This window comes from Accipiter gentilis, chromosome 28 (assembly GCF_929443795.1).
Source record: "Accipiter gentilis chromosome 28, bAccGen1.1, whole genome shotgun sequence".
NCBI lineage: Eukaryota > Metazoa > Chordata > Aves > Accipitriformes > Accipitridae > Astur > Astur gentilis.
Window position 1 is genome coordinate 20,809,707 of NC_064907.1, and position 17,784 is coordinate 20,827,490.

General features: G+C 53.1%; 2 protein-coding genes across 11 annotated transcripts; both read right to left on the bottom strand.

Moving 5' to 3' along the window:
* LOC126051587 (uncharacterized) lies at window positions 1–2,351 on the bottom strand. 2 transcript variants are annotated; one of them, XM_049831002.1, is made up of 3 exons: window positions 2,168–2,351; window positions 1,827–1,952; window positions 1–898 (listed from the first exon to the last, which is right to left on the bottom strand). In XM_049831002.1, exons 1-3 carry the CDS (start codon window positions 2,315–2,317, stop codon window positions 371–373), a joined length of 804 nt encoding a protein of 267 aa, XP_049686959.1. In that variant the 5' UTR covers window positions 2,318–2,351; the 3' UTR covers window positions 1–370. The 2 variants fall into 2 exon arrangements, with proteins under 2 accessions (XP_049686959.1, XP_049686961.1); XM_049831004.1 differs by having other exon boundaries at window positions 1,827–2,351.
* Window positions 2,352–2,453: 102 nt separating this feature from the next.
* RASSF2 (Ras association domain family member 2) lies at window positions 2,454–14,995 on the bottom strand. Of its 9 annotated transcripts, none has more exons than XM_049830999.1 (13): window positions 14,773–14,995; window positions 13,214–13,419; window positions 10,158–10,229; window positions 9,974–10,056; window positions 8,744–8,819; window positions 8,425–8,576; window positions 7,265–7,353; window positions 5,482–5,633; window positions 5,280–5,381; window positions 5,044–5,095; window positions 4,816–4,937; window positions 3,976–4,073; window positions 2,454–3,755 (listed from the first exon to the last, which is right to left on the bottom strand). In XM_049830999.1, the coding sequence occupies exons 4-13, from the start codon at window positions 10,030–10,032 to the stop codon at window positions 3,686–3,688; spliced, it is 972 nt and encodes a 323-aa protein (XP_049686956.1). In that variant the 5' UTR covers window positions 10,033–10,056; window positions 10,158–10,229; window positions 13,214–13,419; window positions 14,773–14,995; the 3' UTR covers window positions 2,454–3,685. The 9 variants fall into 9 exon arrangements, with proteins under 9 accessions (XP_049686956.1, XP_049686955.1, XP_049686953.1 ...); XM_049830998.1 differs by lacking the exon at window positions 14,773–14,995 and adding an exon at window positions 13,965–14,024; XM_049830996.1 differs by lacking the exon at window positions 14,773–14,995 and adding an exon at window positions 10,328–10,903 and having other exon boundaries at window positions 13,214–13,956.
* Between the last annotated feature and the right edge of the window lie 2,789 nt (window positions 14,996–17,784).

Below are 17,784 nucleotides of genomic sequence, written 5' to 3' on the forward strand. Positions count from 1 at the left end.
TTCAAGGCCCGCATCCCCCCTCCCCGAGTCCCAGCGCTCTTTTGGGGGGAAAGGAGCGTTTTTTTGGTAAAGCTGTGCAACGGGAAACTAGAACCAAGCTCTGGCAGGGCTGATCCAGCATCTCTCCGGGTGCAAATATCCACACGTCCTTGCAGGGCTGGATTTGCTCACGTACGCGCTCTTGCAGCTGGGGGGTTGCAGGATCCGGCCGGCTCCCGGGTGGCCCCGCGAGCGCGGGGACGGCTGCCCAGCTCCGGCTGCTGGCCCGGGGTCCCATCGCGCCGGCGGGGGGGTGGGAAAAACCAAGGCAGCGGCGGAGCATCTCTTCCACCTCCCCAAGCCGCGTCTAATCTCCCGGGAAAGTCATTCGCTAAGAAATCCCGGCGGGCTCGGCCGGCCGGGGGGTCACCCGGGGTCCCCTCCTCGTGCTCAGCGCTGCAGCCCGTGGCTGACGAAGCAGACGACGGGCGCCAGCAGCAGAGCGGGACCGATGCCACCACGCCGGTCCCCGGAGGCTCGGCTTGGGGGTCCCCGCTTGGCACCCATGTCCGGCCAACTCGGGGCGTGAAAACCGCCCGCCGGCGGGGGCTGCCGGGCCGCCGGGACACCGTGACCCAGGCGGGATGGCCGCGGGCGCCCCAGAAGCCCCATGCCGTACCCCGCAGCGGCGCCGGCCGCGATGGCCCCTGCCACCTTCGAGCCACGGCCGGGGGTGCCACCGCCGCGGGAGACGGCCCGAAAGCCCCCCCGCAGCCCCCCGCCGCCGCCGCCGCCGCCGCCTCCTCGCCCGCCGGTTCTCCCGCCGGCACCGCGGCGGCTGCCGGCGAAATCGCTGAAGAGGGCGAGCAGCAGCATCGCCACCCAGCACCAGGCGTCGCGGGGCCTCATCATGCCCGACCTGCGAAAGGGGCACAAGGTGAGCGCGGGGACGCCGGCTCCGCGTGGTTTGCCTTAGGCTCGGTCCGACCTACGTTGAATATAGTCAATAACTGAATGCGTTTGATGTACTGATGGGATTGCACCTTCACTTTTCCACCCCGCTGCAAAGCACCGGAGCATCACGATGTGATTCCCCCCCTCCCCGTCCCCCACCCTGCAACCCCTCTGGCCGGCGGCTGAGCAAACAGCCTCATTGTACCGAAGCTGCTGAGCCATCGCAGCCCCAAAATCGTCCCAAAAATAGCAGGAGCCGTGTTGACAAAAGCCTTTTGAAAAAGCAGAGCCCCCCTGGCCGGCCGCCCCGGCCGCAGCATCCCTGCGTCAGCGTTTCCCTCCCGCGGCCCCTGCTAGAAAGTGCCAGGCCTGACCCGCCCCCTGCTTCAAAACCCAGTGTTTTGAAAAAAAAAAAAAAAAAAAAAAAAAAAATAAAAAAGAAAAAAGAAAAAAGAAAAAAAAAAGGGGGGTGGATTAAAATAATTTGCCTCATTTCGCTACCCTCTTGTCCAACTAATATGGTTTATTTTAAGAAAAGCCCAGAGAAGCACGTGTCCCCCTTCCAGCTGTTTGCAGCTGCATCACCACCACTGGAAACTCCACAAACCTGGGCAGCAAACCCCACAAAAAGTAAAAAGATGTGGATTTTTTCCCCTCCTCCCTATTTTTTTCTCCTCTTGATTTCCCCTACAGTATCCAGGCTTATGGATCACAATCCGGGGAAAAGCCCGGTGCCAAAGCGGCCGGTCAGGTTGTGGTGCCTCCCTGGGCTGCTCTCCCCATCCCAACCTCCAGCTCAGGTGTGTGCCAAAACCCTACACTTTCCACCTTGCTCCCTCCCAAATTCCTTCTCTTTTTATCCCTTGACTCCATGCCGAGGATGCCGCCCTTACCCGTGCACCCGGTGCCGCGCCGGCGATGGCTCTTCCCGTCTGTGCCCGCCGGGCTGGACTCACATCGGACTTTTCCTGGCGGATAAAGCTTCGATAAGCGGAGCCGACGTCACTCGTATCCCCCTCCTGCGCGGGGAGGGATAAACGGGCTTCAATGGGCCGGATAATGCAGCGTCGGTGGCTTCGGAGAGAAAGCAAAGCGTGGCTGGGGATAACCTTGGGGATGCAGAGAGCTCGGTCTCGAGGAGGTGAAAAAACCTGAATATATCAGGTTTAAAACCGCGATGGGTTTAAAACAAGGCTAAGCAATGCAGAGGTTTTCTTCTAGAGGTGAGTTTTACCTTCTGGAAGGGAAATATCCAGAGGATGGAGCCCACCAAGCATGGCGCATGGGGATAAATAGTCTCTAAGGGCTGGATAAACCCTACAACAGCCCCCAAAATCCTCCAGCAATTTAGTTGTGAGTCTCCAAAACTGCAGGGCAGAAGCATTTCTCCTCGGGAAACTTCTCCGCCAGGATTCAGGCAGGTTTTCTCTTCTCCCTCGTCACTCCCAGCCTACGCAGAGCCCACTTCAGTAGCATTTCTATCTGCAAAGTGCTTTATTTTGAACAAACCAGGCTCTAACTCGGGGTTTTTCATTCTGTATTAAGTTGCTACATGTTTTGTTTTCTTGTTAATCAACAAAGCAATGCCACAGTCATCCTTCAAATACAAAAAAAGCTTTTCTTGCTGTACAATACTTTCCCTAACACATGTTAAAGGTGGAAAAGGTACCATTAAAATTAAAAAAAATTACAAAGACACATTGCAAAAACACAAGGGAGGGAGAAAGTCAGAGTTTTAGTTCATGTCGAGGTATAAAATTGATATTGCTGGTTTAGCCTGGGAGGAAAGAGGTTTTTCCACGTGCGATGGTGGTAACGGAGCCAGTCCAGGTCCCAGTTTCACCGGGATGATGTGCCAGCACCGCTGCAAAACCAATATGCAAAATAAACTCCTCTTTATTTCTGCCTCCCCCTCCTCTTGCCCCCCTGCCCCACCCCTTTCCATACAGCATCCCTTGAGAGATGCTCAGCACCGTCAACTATTCCTGTGAGCACTATTTGGCATGTTACAGCTACCAGAGAGGTTTGACATCGTGGTTTGTTTTTTTGTTTTAAAAATCCCTAAAATTAGTGCAAATTAGAAATGGGGGAAGGAGGGAGTTATGCGACCAGATGCAGGTTAAGGGAACACGGCAGAAAAATGCGATTTACTCTTTTGCTATAAATCCAACCATCAGTCCCCAGGTTTGCTTTTGGCAGCAAAAGTGTTAAAAAAACCCCAATTCTCAGCTGACCCTTCCGATTTACAAAAGCTTCCCGTCACCTGTGAATTATTGCAATAGAAATGTGCTTTTTTGTTGTTTTTTTTTAAAAAGAGGAATTATTTGTGCTCTCTTGCCACCGAGCAGCGGGTCCTCTGCCAGGAGCCACATGCAGGCACCGCTGAAGCGAGCATCTTCAAACTGAGCCCAAAATTCTTCCTCTCCAACGCTTGCAGCCCTCGCCCTGCTCACAGATTTCCTTTTTTTTTTTTTTTTTTTAACCTGTTATTTCCAGGGATTTGAGGTTTTTGTTGAAGTTGCCACTGGCCAGAGCCTTGCTGGGAAAAACCCCGTTTGCCGAGGAGGAATCCCCCGAGGATGCTGCGCAGATGAAGGTGCGGGAGGATGGGTTGGCTCAGAGCCGCAGCGATCCGGGCGGATACTGGGAGTGCTCCGGGAAAGACGGAGGTTTGGGATTCGGTACAGTACGTCCTGCGGGCAAAAGGCTCTTCCTGTGATGCAACTCGGAGCCATGGCGCTGGTGAAGCGTTTCACATCGCCGTCGGACCTTCAGAAATCTCCTCCAGCCTTTGCTCGATCATCAGCCGGAGGATGGAGTATCTGGAGAGGTGGAGGACAAGGAAAACAGGATTTTTGCAGCATCGAGCTGGGTTTTTAACCCAAATTACCACAAAAACCCTGGAAAAATGCAAAACCCAATGGCTTATGCATGCTTTAGGGATGCAAGGCTGTGCAAATGAATTTTTTGGCACCAGAAGAACCCCCTGACAACGTCCTTAACTCTCAGCATCTCCCCTCTATGCCACCGAGCCTGGCGTACTTGCGCATTAGCTTCTTCACTTCGCGATCCTCCTCTTCCTCCAGCTTCTGGATGAAGCTCCTGAGGACGGGCATCTCGAATTTGATGTACTGAGCAACCTGGGTGGGAAAGAAATGCCAAGCCGGGTGATGAAGAAGGTGATGCACCGACCCCGCGAGGCTGCAGGTGACCTCTCAGCATCCTCTCCCCAGATTTAACTGGGGAAATCAAGGACCGCTCCACCTCCCCCTGATTTTTGCAACAAACCCTAAAAGAAAACATGTTTCCTCTGCACGCCAGGAACTTCAGCTTGTGCTAATTATTGGGGAAAAAAAAAAAATCCACCCAAGGTTTATTTTACTTTACCCACTGGCTGCAAGACTTGGCTCCTTCCTATGGAGAAACCTGTGCATCCCCAACTTATCACTGAGTGCTGTTTAAGCCCAACCGTACCCCAAAAGCACCTCATTTGTGCTCTGATTTAAGAGCAAAGCAGTGCTGGGGCGGGAGGGAACCTGCAGATGGCATAAACGAGCCGTTTCTCACCCGCAGCCCTTTCTCCGGCTGGAAAAAAATATCAATTGCACCAACAGCTGCGCAGCGAGTGCTCTTCTGCGATCAGATTTGGGATGGCAAAACAGGGCTGGGGCCCTTTGCTCTCACTTGCAGTTTGAAGCTGCTCTTTAAACACAGAACAAGCTTTTTCCCATGAAACGGGGAGTTTTCACGGGGAGACACGGGAGAAAAGCAAAGCAATTCCTGCATCCCCAGCATGAAGACATCCCCCCGCCAGGTTTTCCGCCCCCGGCTGCACCCTGCGCCCATCCAAAAGCGACGAACATCCCGTGCCGGCAAACTCACGTCGTAGGTGACTTCTTCCACCTGGTCCTTCTCCATGAGGAAGACCTTGGAGACCTGCTCGCAGGGGCCTTGCAGGATGCGGGCGATCAGGGGGTAATCGCTGGCTCGCAGCTTCTGCTTCTCTGCAACGCCCAAAGCACCGGCGTTGGGCCCGGCGGATAACGGCGCTTTGCCGCGGCCGACCCGCTGGCTGTGCCGGGGAGGGTTTGGGTTTTTTTGCAGACTCACCTCCGCTGGTGTGGACGATGTACAGCGCAAACTCCTCCGCCGAGTTTTCAATCTGAACGGAGACACAAATCACTATTAAAGGTCCACGTTTCTACCCTTGCCTTTCCCAGCAATTAAAAAAAAAAAATAATAAAAAAATCCCATTATTTCGCTCCACCGTTCCATTTTGTATCCATGGGATATAAATTCCTCGTGCAGAGCAACCCGGGAGCTTGTGGGGGGGATATCTAACATACCTTGAATTTATTGAGCAGCAGTTTGAGGACCTGGGGGGTCGTCATCGTGCTGTTTATCCGGACGTTGGTGACGGAGCCGTACGCCGGCGTGAACACGGACGTCTACGGGGCGCAAAGTCCATTTAAACCTCCCCCCGGCCTGGATTTCCCCACCGATCTGTCGGGAGAGGTTTTTGGGGAGCCGGCGAGGTTCGGGGCTCACCTTGTGGTTGTAGAAGTGCCCGTTGATGGAGAAGCGGTGCCGGCGGATGCGCCGCTGCTCGCTGGGGGTGCGGGCGCTGCCCCGGCGTCGTACGCCCACGTCGCTCCGTGTCCGCATCAGCTGCGGCGTCTCCTCCGGCTGCGATTTGGTGGCTGGAAAAAAAGAAACAAAATGGTGGGAGGACAGGGCTGAGGACCGAGGGCAAGCGAGAATCCCCCCGGGTCCTACCCCAGCATCTCCCTGCTGCAAATCGGCTGCTGGGAGTCGTCCTCCCCCCCCCACAGGTGCAGAAGCCCCCATCCCAGAAATACAGCCCTACAAACTTCCCAGGACAGATTTAACCCACCATTTTAAACCACGGCAGCTACTGGTTTATTCTCTCCCAGCTCCTGAAGGAGGCTATTAATTCAGAATTAACTGCATAAATCCAGGCTGCTACCTTGATAAAGCCTCTTCTCCCGGGGACTCGAGCATCTTTACTCGCTTTTTTATAATTTAACTTTTTTTTTTTTTTTTTTGTCCTCCTTTCCTTTAATGAGAACAGGCAAACGAGGCCAGCGCTTCAGATCTCTGCGTGAAAACTGGCCTGGCTCCAGATTATTATAAACTAGCTCTTCATCCATTTTTAATGAACCTCTCGGGCTTGAGCTTGGATGTTTTAATTCAAAGCATGTCTGCAGCAAGAAAAATCTCTGGTGCGCGCCGTTCCAGATGCACGCCACGGGCCACGGTGACTAAGCACTCACGAGGAGCCGTGCACGCACGTTATGGACTGATTTTTATAGGCTTTTGGAGAAAAATATAATAAAAGACTCTTTCTTATGCGCTGGCAGAGGATTAATGTCATATGGCTGGCTGAAATTGCTGCTGGGTTTTTTCTACGGTGCAATGCGTTGTGGATATCGCCCGGGCAAGCTTTAATTAGGGGGGGGAAAAATAAAGTGTCATGCGCAGGGAGATCAAAAAGCAAAAGGGGAAAAGCTGAAGGATCAAGGATGGGGCAAAAGGTTTCACGGATCAATGAACTGTACAAGTGCTGACCTCTTCCCCGAGCTGGGAAATGGATGAGCACCCCAAAGCCAAAAGGATTAGCTGGTTCTTCTCTGCCTTTGGGTTGTGTTTCCATTAAAAAAAAAAAAAAAAAAAAAAAAAAAAAGCCAGGAATATCTGAAAAATGCCCCAATCAAATAAGAAAACCACTTAAAGCAGGTTTTTCCAGTGGGAATTGCTGGTGGGACAGCTTGTGTCCCATTCATTGCTGCCTCATGCTCAAAACAAGGGGTTAACGAAGCGCGGGGCGGACAAGCTCTTCCCCCTCTATACAGAAGAAAAACCAGGGAGGGGAAAAAAAAACTTTGCACAAATGTTGACTTCCCCATGGTAACGGCACTTCCCAACGGTGCCTATTCTTCTTCCCTAAAAGCGGAGCTGCCGGGAAAAGGAAGCACTGACATCCTTTTCCCTATGATCCCACGAGGCTCTTTGCTCCATCCCCCGTATTTCTTTCCAAATTCCTCTTACCACATCCCAGCGTGGCCCTTTTCCCAAGCAAAAACCTTTTAGGAAGGGTTTTGGGCCACCGGGGCTAAGATTTTCATGCTGCAATTAAATAAATTAGCAAGAGGCGCTTTGGAAATGGCTTAAAGGAACCTGGAGCAAGATGGAGACACCAACTTCTAGAGAAAAAAATGCCTGGTTTATATTTTTCTCAAAGCAAACTGGAGCATAAGGCAGCTGCTCCCAACCGCCCGGCCAAATCCAACCGGATCCAAGCCCGGCTCACCTGCGCAGCTCCCAGGAGCCTCTGCGTTTGGCATGGCCTCCGCATCCGTAACCTGGATGTCCGGCAAGGTGCTGGGCTTCAGCACGGACCTGGCAATAAAAAAATAAATAAAATAAAATAAAATAAAATGAAATAAAATGAAATGAAATAAAATAAAATGAAATAAAATAAAAAAGATGGGTGCCCTGTTAGCCAGCAGCTGCAGAGGGAACAAGCACCAGGATAATTTCCCCTCCGAGCCCCAACGCTGCTATTTCCAGGATGGGATAGGGCCCATTCTCCCTGCGGATTTGGCAGGTAACCAGCCCTGCAGGGTCACAGCACAGGCTAGTTGCAATATAAGTCTTGAATCCCATCTTGTCCCGCTCCCAAAAAACCCCTTTGGAGGGTCTTATCCCAGCTGCCCTCTTCCCAGGAAGGGATGCTGAAGCCTGCAACCGCCTTTTTGCAAGCTCCAGCACACCAATGCACAAGCAAAGCTGAACCTGCCCCCTTTTTTCCCCCCTTTGCAGACAGCTAAAAACCCATGCAAAACCAGGCAGACCCCCCCACGGCCAGGATAACCCACGGCTTTGCTGCTCCCGAGCACCTGAGGATCCGGGGGGCTGGGAACCGGCTGTCCCAGGGGAATTACTTGAGCCCGGAGCAACATCCAGCATTAAACTTGGATTAAAGTTAAATCCCAGGCTTGTTTGAGAAGGAAGTTCTTGCAGGCAAAGGGCTGTTTGCAAAACGGGGAGACTTCGCAAAAGGTGGGGGGTGTCTTTGCAAAAGGGGGAGTTTTGCAAAAGGGGGGGCTTTGCAAAAAAGAGGGGGGCTTTGCAAAAAGGGGAGGGAGTTGCAAAAGGGGAGGGTCTTTGCAAAAGGAGTGGGTTGAAAAGGGAGTCTTTGGAAAAAAGGGGGGGTCTGCAAAAGAGGGGGAGTTTTACAAAAGGGGGGGTTTTGCAAAAAGGGGGTCGCAAAAGGGGAGGTCTTTGCAAAAAAAGGAGACCTTTGCAACACAAAACCAAGCTACTTTATTCAGACTCGGCTTCCTCAGGGTGTTGCATGTTGGAAAAAAAAGGACCCAGAGAAGGGAGCTGGGGTTGCCACCCAGCAAACCGCAGCTGGGGCGGGGGGCGCGGGGGGGGGGTGGGGTGTCTTCTTGTTTCTTCGCTCACCCGTGGGCTCCCAGGTTGCAGCCGGAGTGCCAGGAGGAGGAGGAGGGTGGCGGACGGATGCGCTGGTTGTCATCCTGCATCTGCAGGCGGATGGGCCGCCGCAAGCCCCAGGAGATGTTCAGCAGCCCCTCCACGATGAGCTCGCCTTCCTCCTGCGCGAGAGACGGGCACCTCGATATCCGAAATACAAACTGCGAGGATAATACTGACAGGCGGGTTTTGTTTGGACCTCCCAAGTCTGAATCAAACCCAATTTCCTTGGTTTTTTTTTTCTCTGCTGCCAGAGGTAAGTTGGGTGCCTGCCCTGGGGGTTTCTTACCTCCCGGTGCCGCAGCTGCAAATTTTGCCCTTCGTAGTAGATGTTGTACGTCTTCAAGTGTAAGAGCAGCTCATTTCTGGAAAAAAATGGGAAAGATGCTGAGCAGAGATGCGGAGGAGCGAGGGGGGACGTTGCAGGACGTACCTGGCGTGGTACCCCCTGAGCCGGCCGGGGGGAAATTTGGGGGATCTGGGAGAAAGCAGGAATTGCTTCCCAGGGTCAGGCTGGCTGATGAACCTGCTACACTGCTGGCGGACCCAAACCAGCTTCACATGGGGCAAATCTGGGTCTTTTGCTGCCTCCAGACCTCCCTTGTTGAGGATATCTGCTGCGGGTTCAACCAGGGGTTTGCCCTTTGCAACCACAATCAGGGGGACAAGCTCCCTGCAACCGTGCCCACCATAAACCTTGCAAAAAGACGTAAGAAAACCCATCAGGCATTGGTGGAGTTTGTCACAAGGCTGAAAAACAAGGAAATTTTCGGAGCGCCCAAGCCCTTGGGTCACGGTGGAGTCACAAGTTATCATAGGCGAGTTGATCAAGTCGGCTCGTTGCTCCAGACCCTGACTTTGAGCTCAAATAAAAAGTCTGAGCCCTGCTCTAGTTGCAAAAGAAAGATAAAAAAATAAAACAATAAAAATAAAAATAAATCAACACAGGCTGTCTGAGCACAGCAATGAATCACAGGGAAGCGATGCCTCTGGCGTTAATTCATAAAGGTGCCATTAATTCAGCTGGGCTGGCTGATGGAGTTTAAGGATGCTCGGCACCATCAGACTAGTATAAAGAAGCACAAATCATGGGGACTCGGGGTTCTGAGAGAGAAAAAAGGGGAGGGAAATATCACATATATGCTTTATCTCCTCCAAAATCTTCCTTGAATCTTAAGAACCATTTTACTTCTTTACCAAAGCATGAAAGGCCAACCACTGATAGGGACCTTTTTCAGCAAAACCTGTATTTCATGAACGTTCATAGAGCATTTGGCCACGCTCCTAAGAAAAAAATTTCAAAATCCCATCAACAAACCCCCTTTTTTTTTCAAGGAAATTGCCATTTCTTGCCCCAGAATGGCTTTTTCTTTCCAAATCCAACCACATCCGAGTTAAAACCCAGGGTCGCTTCCCTCCTCCCAGCTCGATGGCAAAAACCCCCAGGAATATTGCAAGTAACTCCCCAACTACCAGCACCGACTGTATTTCTGCATTACAGCCCTGCCAAGCATCTTACTTGGAGATGTATTTGTCTTTTCCGCAGGGGACCAGGTACTCGCAGCCACCGTAATCCATCCTCCCACTCTTCTTTCATGAGAGCTGAATTGCAAAGAGGGAGGAGAGAAAAGCATTGGCGTGAACCGCCCTGTTATTGCATCCCCGATAATCACCCCTGCATAATGGGGAAAAAATAAACTTGCTTGGATTTGGAAGAGATCTTGGGAAAAGGCTCCAGTGGATGCAGCTGCAGGCAAAGTTTGAAGCGACTCCTCCTGGAAAACCGATGGGGAGGGAGGAGAAATCAGATAAGGGGAGAAGTGTTGTAAACTCACTGAAAATTTAATACCGGCAGAGATACGCTTACGCTAACATTTGCATTTCGAGCATCCATGGACCGCCCTGGAGATGCCAGACCTGGAGGTGGCAGGGTTATAAACAGGATTTGCTCCTTCTCTCCATTTATTTTGCTAGGGGTTGGTTACGAAGCTCCGGACAAGGGGGTTCTGGATCCAGTGCCGTCCCGAAACCAGGCAGTGGGCATGAGGGCTGACTTTCGCAAGCAGCGAGAGATGCTGGGCTGGTTCCTTTATCTTTTTTTTTAACGATGCCGGTTGAATTTTTGTGCATTCCCTCCAGTGCCAAAACATTTCCATCGCTCTCATGCAAACACTCGGATACTCCCCCAAAAATCCCACCTTGGGAATGGCCCTGGCTTAGAGCATAAGCGTGATTTTTGGGTGCTATGAAGCGGAATTCAAGTGAGATTTAGGGTCAAGTCCTCAGGGTCGCTTGTGGGCTTGGAGCACTTTGGAAATCAGACCTCGAAACGCAACGTCGGGGCGGTTTTAGGCGACAAGAAAGGACTTCTCAGGTCACACTTTTCCTCGGGTGTTTGTGCAAATCCTTCTACAGATGGGCTTTCATTTTTCTGGGGTCTCTCCCCTCCCTTCCCTTGTCCAGAAAGAGAAAGCAAGGCAAGAAAAGAGCATTTAATCTGCAAACCCCTGTTTTCTTCCACCTCCTGCATCGCCATGTGCTTCCTCCCAATCCCCTGGGAAACAAACCCATTTTCCTGCCAAAAAAACCCCAAACTCCACAAACAACATCCAGGCGGATAAATGACTCAACCAAGGACATGTGGTAAAACCTGTGTCGGAGGAAGGACCTGCCCCTAAACCTCCAGCACGGCGGCAATCCCCAGTTCTTACCCTGTGCATCGGGACATATTCTAGCAAATAATTTCTATACAACAGCAAAAACATTCTGTGTCGTGCTTCAAACCACAGAAGAGGTTGCAAAAACAAAGCTGGTGTTCAAGCAGGCAGAAACAGGCAGGGGAAGGGCAGGAAGCCAGCCCGGCCCCCGGGACTCCAGCTCTGCCTGGAGAAAGCAGAAGAGAAACCCGTCACCGAAAAATCGCACGTCGGGGCGGAAAAGCTGACAAAGCTTCGGGTTTCCTGACGAGCCGAGGAGCCGTGCGAGCATCCCGGCAAAGCCCGGCATCAACCCTCCTCCTGCGGCCGGCAGCCGCCTCTCCCGCATCCATCTATCCTCCCACTGGGAATAAACCAAATAATAATCTTATTTATCCCTCAAAAACGATACCGGGTGGGGATTTTCCAGCCAGCTTTGTGGCTTTGGAATAAACGTCAGCGCAGCTGCTGCATGGCACCTGCCCCGGTGGGGACATGAATTTAGGGGTTACCAGCTGTAAGCTACAGGAACAGTAGAAATAAGCATCTCGCTCGTGTCCCCTGAAAGCTGATGAAAAAGCTCTGGGGAAGTCACCCTTAAGACATTGCTGCACAGCAGGAGGATGAAACGACACAGCTGCTTGACCCATGCAAAAAAGTTGCCCAAAATACCAACGTAGCCGAACCACCCCCCATCCTCCAGCGGCGCAAACTGGGGTGCAGCCTTTGGTATCGTAGGGAGATTCGCCCCGTGGCATCGCGGCGCTACGAAGGGGTGAAGCCAAGGGCCCAGTTCCCTCGAAGGGAACATGGGGGGCGAACTCCAGCCGAAAAAAAGACTCATTTGGGGATGGAAGGGGAGCCCTGAAAGGCAGGTTCATCCCCCTGCACCGAGGAGCCCGGTTTCCTGTTTACCGCCCCGGCGCTGCCACCTTCGCCTCCGTCATCACATCCCCTTTTAAGCATGCGAGAAAAGGGGCAAACTCTTCCTTTTTTGGATCTCGAGAGTGCCAGGCTGTGGGTGGAAGGGAGTGGTGGCCGCCCAGAGATCCCCAAACGGAGACCAGCTCCCCCCACCCTGATTTTTTGCCATAGCTTTAGCAAACAGCTGGAAATCACCAAAACAAAAAGGCTGGCAACATGCAAATTGCCCAGTCGGTTGCTCAGGCTCGGCAGCTCGGTGCCATCTTCATTTCCCGGCACCCCCTGTGCCTCAGTTTCCCTACTCTGAGGCAATGCATTTCCTTCACACCTGGCACAGACTGAGGTTTCACTGCTGTCTTGCAAAGCGCTTTTAAAAAAACATCAGATCAAATCAATTCCCCCTGCACACGTGGCAGGAGGATTTCAGCCCTCTCTGCCTTCCAACACAAGCTGTTGGCTGCTCCGGCAGTCGCTTACAGGTCAGACAGACCCCAGACTTATTCCCTTCCTTAAAAAAAAACCTTCTCAAGACCCTTCCCTGCATGCCTACAGCCCCATCTGCCCCGCGGTGCAGAGGGAGCCCTGCCACGCTCGCAGCATCTCGCATAGAGCAGGAATGAGTGCTCGCTTTTGCCGAGCTCCTGGGGTGATCCACAGATCAAGTACAACAACAAAAAATAGAAAAAAAAACCAGAGAAAAACCCCAAAGGTCATGTTTTCAGCAAGAGAAAGGTGGTCTTCCCTGCTCCTGCAAAGAAAGGAGCATTTTTAGGGGTTTTTTTGCTTTCTCGGTCCCCTCCCACAGCATGCAGACGCTTCAGCAGCATCCCTGCCACCGCTTCGGCGTCATCCCCGCTCAGGCGGGAGACGCAATTTGGGCGCAGCTGAGGCTTCCCCCCTGGCCGAGCGAGGGATTGTGGGAATATCCCGCTCCCTGGGGAGGCCGCGATGCTCCCTCCTGTACAAACCCTGCCACTTCCCTGCAGCCCAGGGCGGCTTTTAACCAGCCCAGCGGCGCATCGATCCCAATGCAATTAGTAGCAAAGCATCATCTGGAGGCGACAATTCCTCCCTCGCAGGCAGCAGGAGCCTCTCAAAGCTGCTTTGCTCAGCGGTGGGATACAACCGAGTGCCCTCACCCCGTCCTGGCAGATCCTTGACTTGACCGACGGTGCTCGATGGACGGCTCCCACGAGCCGGTGCAGCGGTGGCTCCGGCCCAGGCGCTATTTTGGAGCCGGGATTTCTTCCGAGTGTCCGTCTGGCGTCCCTAAGCGCGAAGGTGCGGCAGCTCCATTGTTTTCCAGTGCCGCTATTGTTCGCCAGTCCAATTCCTCAGCCCTGTCCTGCAAAGGGAAAAGGAGGGGAGCGGTGAGCGATGGCAGGGCCACCGGCGGGCGATGCCATCAAGGTGCCGGCTCGCTTGGGGACGAGCGAGGGGACCCGTTGGCCACACTTGCAGGTCAGACCCCCGCTCGAGCAGAGCCGGCGACCGCCGACGCCTGGTTGGGGGCTCTGGGAAAGGAGCTGGTGGGTCTCCAGCCCGGGTGCGATGGGGGTCGCGGCGAAGGGGTCGCGACGGGGCTGGGGACCTGCGGGTGCTCGCGGGTCCCCTCCGGCCTGCGAGAGCGGCCGGCCCCAAAAGCGAGGGTGATGCCGAGGATGCTCGTTGGGTGCAGAGGGGTCACCCCCGGGGTGTGGGGGCCGGATCTCCCCCCCCCCGCCCCAACTCTGCTCGCTGCGGCCGGGGCTCCGGGGTAGCTCCGGTTCAGCCCCGGGGCTGCTCCCCCGCCGCGCCCGGGGATGGACGGGGAGGGGGCTGGAGACCGGGATGCGGCTGAGGACGGGGATGGGGATGAGGATGGGGACAGCCCATCCCGCCCGCACTCACCCGGTCCCGCTCCGCGCCGCTCCGCGCCGCAGCCGGCGCCCCCCGTAGGGCCGCCCCTCGGTGGGGCGTGGCGTGGGCGCGGCCTGGGCGTGGCTTGGGCGTGGCCGAGGCTACGCGCCGGGGTGCCGGGGTTGGGATCCTGGGGGACACCCCTCCCCGGCACCCCGGATCACGCCGGCACCGGGATGCCAAGGGACGGCCCTTAGCGGCAGGACTGGGGATGCCAAGGGATGCCCTTCCCCGGGCACCCAGTTTGTGCGGGTGTCCCCCCTCCCCGGGACTGGGATCCCAAGGGATGCTCCATCTCAAAGTCCTGGTTCAGGCTCTGGGTCTGGGTTCCCAAAGGACACCCTGTTTCTGGCACCCAGGTTGCACCCCGGGACCAGAATCCCAAAGGATGCCCCGTCCCCGGTGCCAGGACCAGGATCCCAAAGGATGCCCCATCCCACGCACTCGGGTTGGAAATGCTCTTAGGATCGGCTCTGGCTCCGTGCAGGAGTCCCAGAGGGAGCTTCGCAGGCTGCATCACTCAGGCTAAAGTGGCTGTTTCTACCTTAAAATGCCCCAAACCCTGTGATATTCAGTGCCAGAGCCATGCAGGCATCGCATGTCACCTTTCTGCCTTCGGGACGGTGCAATGGGTCCGTGCGCCAGCAGCAAACAGTTCCCAACCAGAGCCGTGGTATCCCATCTGGATCCAAAACCGCCCCCGAGAAGGGGATTGAAGAGGAAATAAATAAATAAATAAACAAACCAAAAAACCCCAAACTGCCTGGAAGCAGATGTTGCAGTTTGGGGTCACAGTTACCTCTGAAACAGTGCTCAGCCTCCAGCCTCCGCTCCGGGGCTGCGGGTCCCATCCTGCCCATCCACCCCACGCCGCTGCAGGAGAGTTTGGGGGAGCGTGGAGGTATTAAGTATTCCAGAAGAGCAGTGGCATGCAGCCGCGTCCCTCCGCCTTTGTCTGCTCCTGACCTTTCCCAGTGCTTTGTGGCTTCTCCGGGCTCTTTTTCTTTTTAAGGAATTTGCCTAGAAACAGCCCACACGAAGCAGGGGGGGAAAAAAAAAAAAAAATCCAAACCAAAAACAAAGAAATAATCTGAACAGCTGGTTTAGCAAAACAAGCAAGTCTTTACAACCACGGATTGTAATCGGCCCTTTTTTTTTTGTTCCTATTTTTTTTTTTGATTTGTATGCAAAATATGAGAAGTTCAGGAGGAGCCATCTGGCTTGGGGAAACACTGACTTGGCGAAAGCGAGCCGGGATGGGGGTTAGTATTTATATTCCAGCAGCATCTTCGAGGGCTGGCGGAGATGAGACGCCCTTTGTCATGGGAAGGGCCCGGCTGTGCCGCACAATGGAGCGGAGATGGCCCCGACTGCCTGTGCTGTGCAAACCCCAGCCCCAAAACCCAGAGATTTAGCCCCAGCGAGAGAGAAAGCTTCTACCATATCCCGCAGGCCACGGGGTGGATGTCATCGGAACAAAAGGAGGGAAAAAAATAAAATAAAAGAGGAGTTTGCTGTAGGGACCTGCACGAGCACAAGGAGGAACTTGGTTGCAGGACTAGGGTTAAGTCCTGATTTTGCAACATCCTGCTCATTGCCTTCAATGCACACGCAGTGCATTGGGAAGGATCCAGCCTGCATAGAGACATTTATTTATCAAATAAAAGGGATTTGACCTACTCCTGCCATATAAGGGCCCTGCAACCTGCAAGGCCAGGACAGGCTGCCAGCTCCTCCTTACCTGCCCAGCAGCTGTAAGCGCAAACCCAAGAGGAACGAAACCCACATGGAAGGAGAGCAAAAAAACTTCTGCCCGCCAGAGCCCGAGCATCTCCCCACTGCCAAAAATGTCCCAGGAAAAGGATGCTCCAAAGTCAGAGCCTGCATTTAGCCACACAGGGATGTTACGGCACCTGCTTTGCAGGTTAAATCAGCATTTCTGTGCTAAATGCCACGCAAGGAACATGGCTGATGCCGTCTAAACCATCGGCTTTGATGGATTTACTTCTGTTTCCGCTCCCGTAGCCAAGCCTGGAATGCAGGGACCTCAGTCAGACCCAAGCATAAGGCACCAGCTCCAAAATTCTCCAAAATTCAAGTATTTCCTCCAAGACTGAGCAAGCATCCAAACTCCCTTCATTCACAACCTGGCAGCTTCCCATTATTTTAACTTTTAAGACCCCCAAGGCTAATTGTCAGTAAATACCAAGCAATATATTATGCATTTGGATACACGTTAGCTTAGGAGCATCTGTTAGCCGTTACGCAGCCTCCAGGAACCAGATGGGAAGAGACGGGGCTCTTGAAAAGGCTTTGGCTCATACCTAATAACATGTTTCTGTGAAACACGGTCGCTGTCCCTGTTTGAGGATGTTTCAGTTGTTCTGAAAATCCTCAGGTTTTGAGATTCTGCCTGGGATAGAATGGGTTGATGCGGCTGTTGCCGAATTTTGATTTGGGCAAGATACAAGGAGAAAACACAATTATTTCCAGAGCTCTGACCCAGAAGCACAAAGGATTAATCAGGATTAAGATCAGAGTGGTTTTCATCACAGACCCAAACCCAGCCCACCTCAGGAACAATTAGAAATCCCTCACCCTGGTCAAACAGCTGCTCCACTGGCTTTGATACCAGATCTACTTTCACCTTCTCTCACTGCCAATTTAGGTGGCTTTTTGCCATTTTTCCTCCCATCCAAGTACACCATTTTTGGACTAGTCGCAGCAGGCTATGCCTAAGTTAAGAAAGGCACTTGGGAGTCTTAATTCCTCTTAAAATCAAGAGTAGCTACCTTGAAGGCTGACAGACGTCTAAGGGTGCTGTGTATCCTCAGCCAGACATTTCCAGGTCCTAATTCATTACAGGCAGCTACCGCGCATCACTAGCGCTCCAGGCTAACATTAAGAATTTAATATTACAGCTCCAGATAAAACAAATGAGTTCATTAAATGGTTGGGGATGAGGCAAGGTGCTAGTCAGCTTCTTTCTTTTTAAATGCTGGTGAGGAGGCAAGGCGATTGACACTCAGCTCGTTTAGCTGTACACGCTGTCCAAGAGGAGGGACAGGACATCTCCAAATCCACCGTGCCCATGGATCGCTTTGTGCACGCAGCAGCCCTGACAAGGGGCCCAGGAGACTTCACTTGGGCTACAGATTACCAAATGCAGGGCAAGAATCTAGAGAAATTCCCAATCCTAAGGCTTTAACCCTAAACCAGAGGGTTATTTCTCTGCTGGTGACTCTTGCTGCTCATATTCGTAACTGGACAGAATAACTCAAAGCCTCTGCTCAGTGTACTATGAGAACGTGAAGGTTGTTTTTTCATTTTCATCAGGAAATTAGTCACTTAAGTTTTGCTGCGTGGACATTGCTCAGAAACACACCAGTGCTGACCGTGCAAATTGGTTTTAGAGAGAGTTTTGCTGTTCCTTGGCTGCCCGAGAGGTTGGGAGCTGCGAGAAGAGAGGGGCATGGGGCGCGGAGGGGGGACAAGTCCCCAGCGCTGCTGCTGGCAGCTCCTTGGGGCGAGATCTCGGAGGTGCCTCAACCGAAAGCAGGGACAGACAGCAGATATGAGGTATGGACTGTTAAGCAGCGCCTCTTCCAAATAAATCAAGGAATTTAACACGTCTTCATGGTATGAGCTGTGGGCTGAGAGCTGGAAGGGTCAGGAAGACGGCTGGGGGTTGTATTTTTGGGTGGTACTTGCTACAAAGAGATGCTTGGTCTTCACATCACCTGAATTCCCAAGCTGTCAATTTTGCTTCAAAGGGGATGTTTAAAAGGAAGTGTAACACCACGCTGCCAGG

What these genes read in the sequence shown, in the direction of transcription:
- LOC126051587 (XM_049831002.1), bottom strand. Translation starts at nt 2,317, where the DNA reads ATGCTTCTGCCCTGCAGTTTTGGAGACTCACAACTAAATTGCTGGAGG. An exon ending in GGATATTTCCCTTCCAGAAG is followed by an intron (nt 1,953 to 2,167) that starts GTAAAACTCACC and finishes CTCCCCGCGCAG; the next exon opens with GAGGGGGATACGAGTGACGT. An exon ending in GCGCGGCACCGGGTGCACGG is followed by an intron (nt 899 to 1,826) that starts GTAAGGGCGGCA and finishes CCCCTTTCGCAG; the next exon opens with GTCGGGCATGATGAGGCCCC.
- RASSF2 (XM_049830999.1), bottom strand. Translation starts at nt 10,032, where the DNA reads ATGGATTACGGTGGCTGCGAGTACCTGGTCCCCTGCGGAAAAGACAAA. An exon ending in AAAGACAAATACATCTCCAA is followed by an intron (nt 8,820 to 9,973) that starts GTAAGATGCTTG and finishes ATTTTTTTCCAG; the next exon opens with AAATGAGCTGCTCTTACACT. An exon ending in TGCAGCTGCGGCACCGGGAG is followed by an intron (nt 8,577 to 8,743) that starts GTAAGAAACCCC and finishes TCTCTCGCGCAG; the next exon opens with GAGGAAGGCGAGCTCATCGT.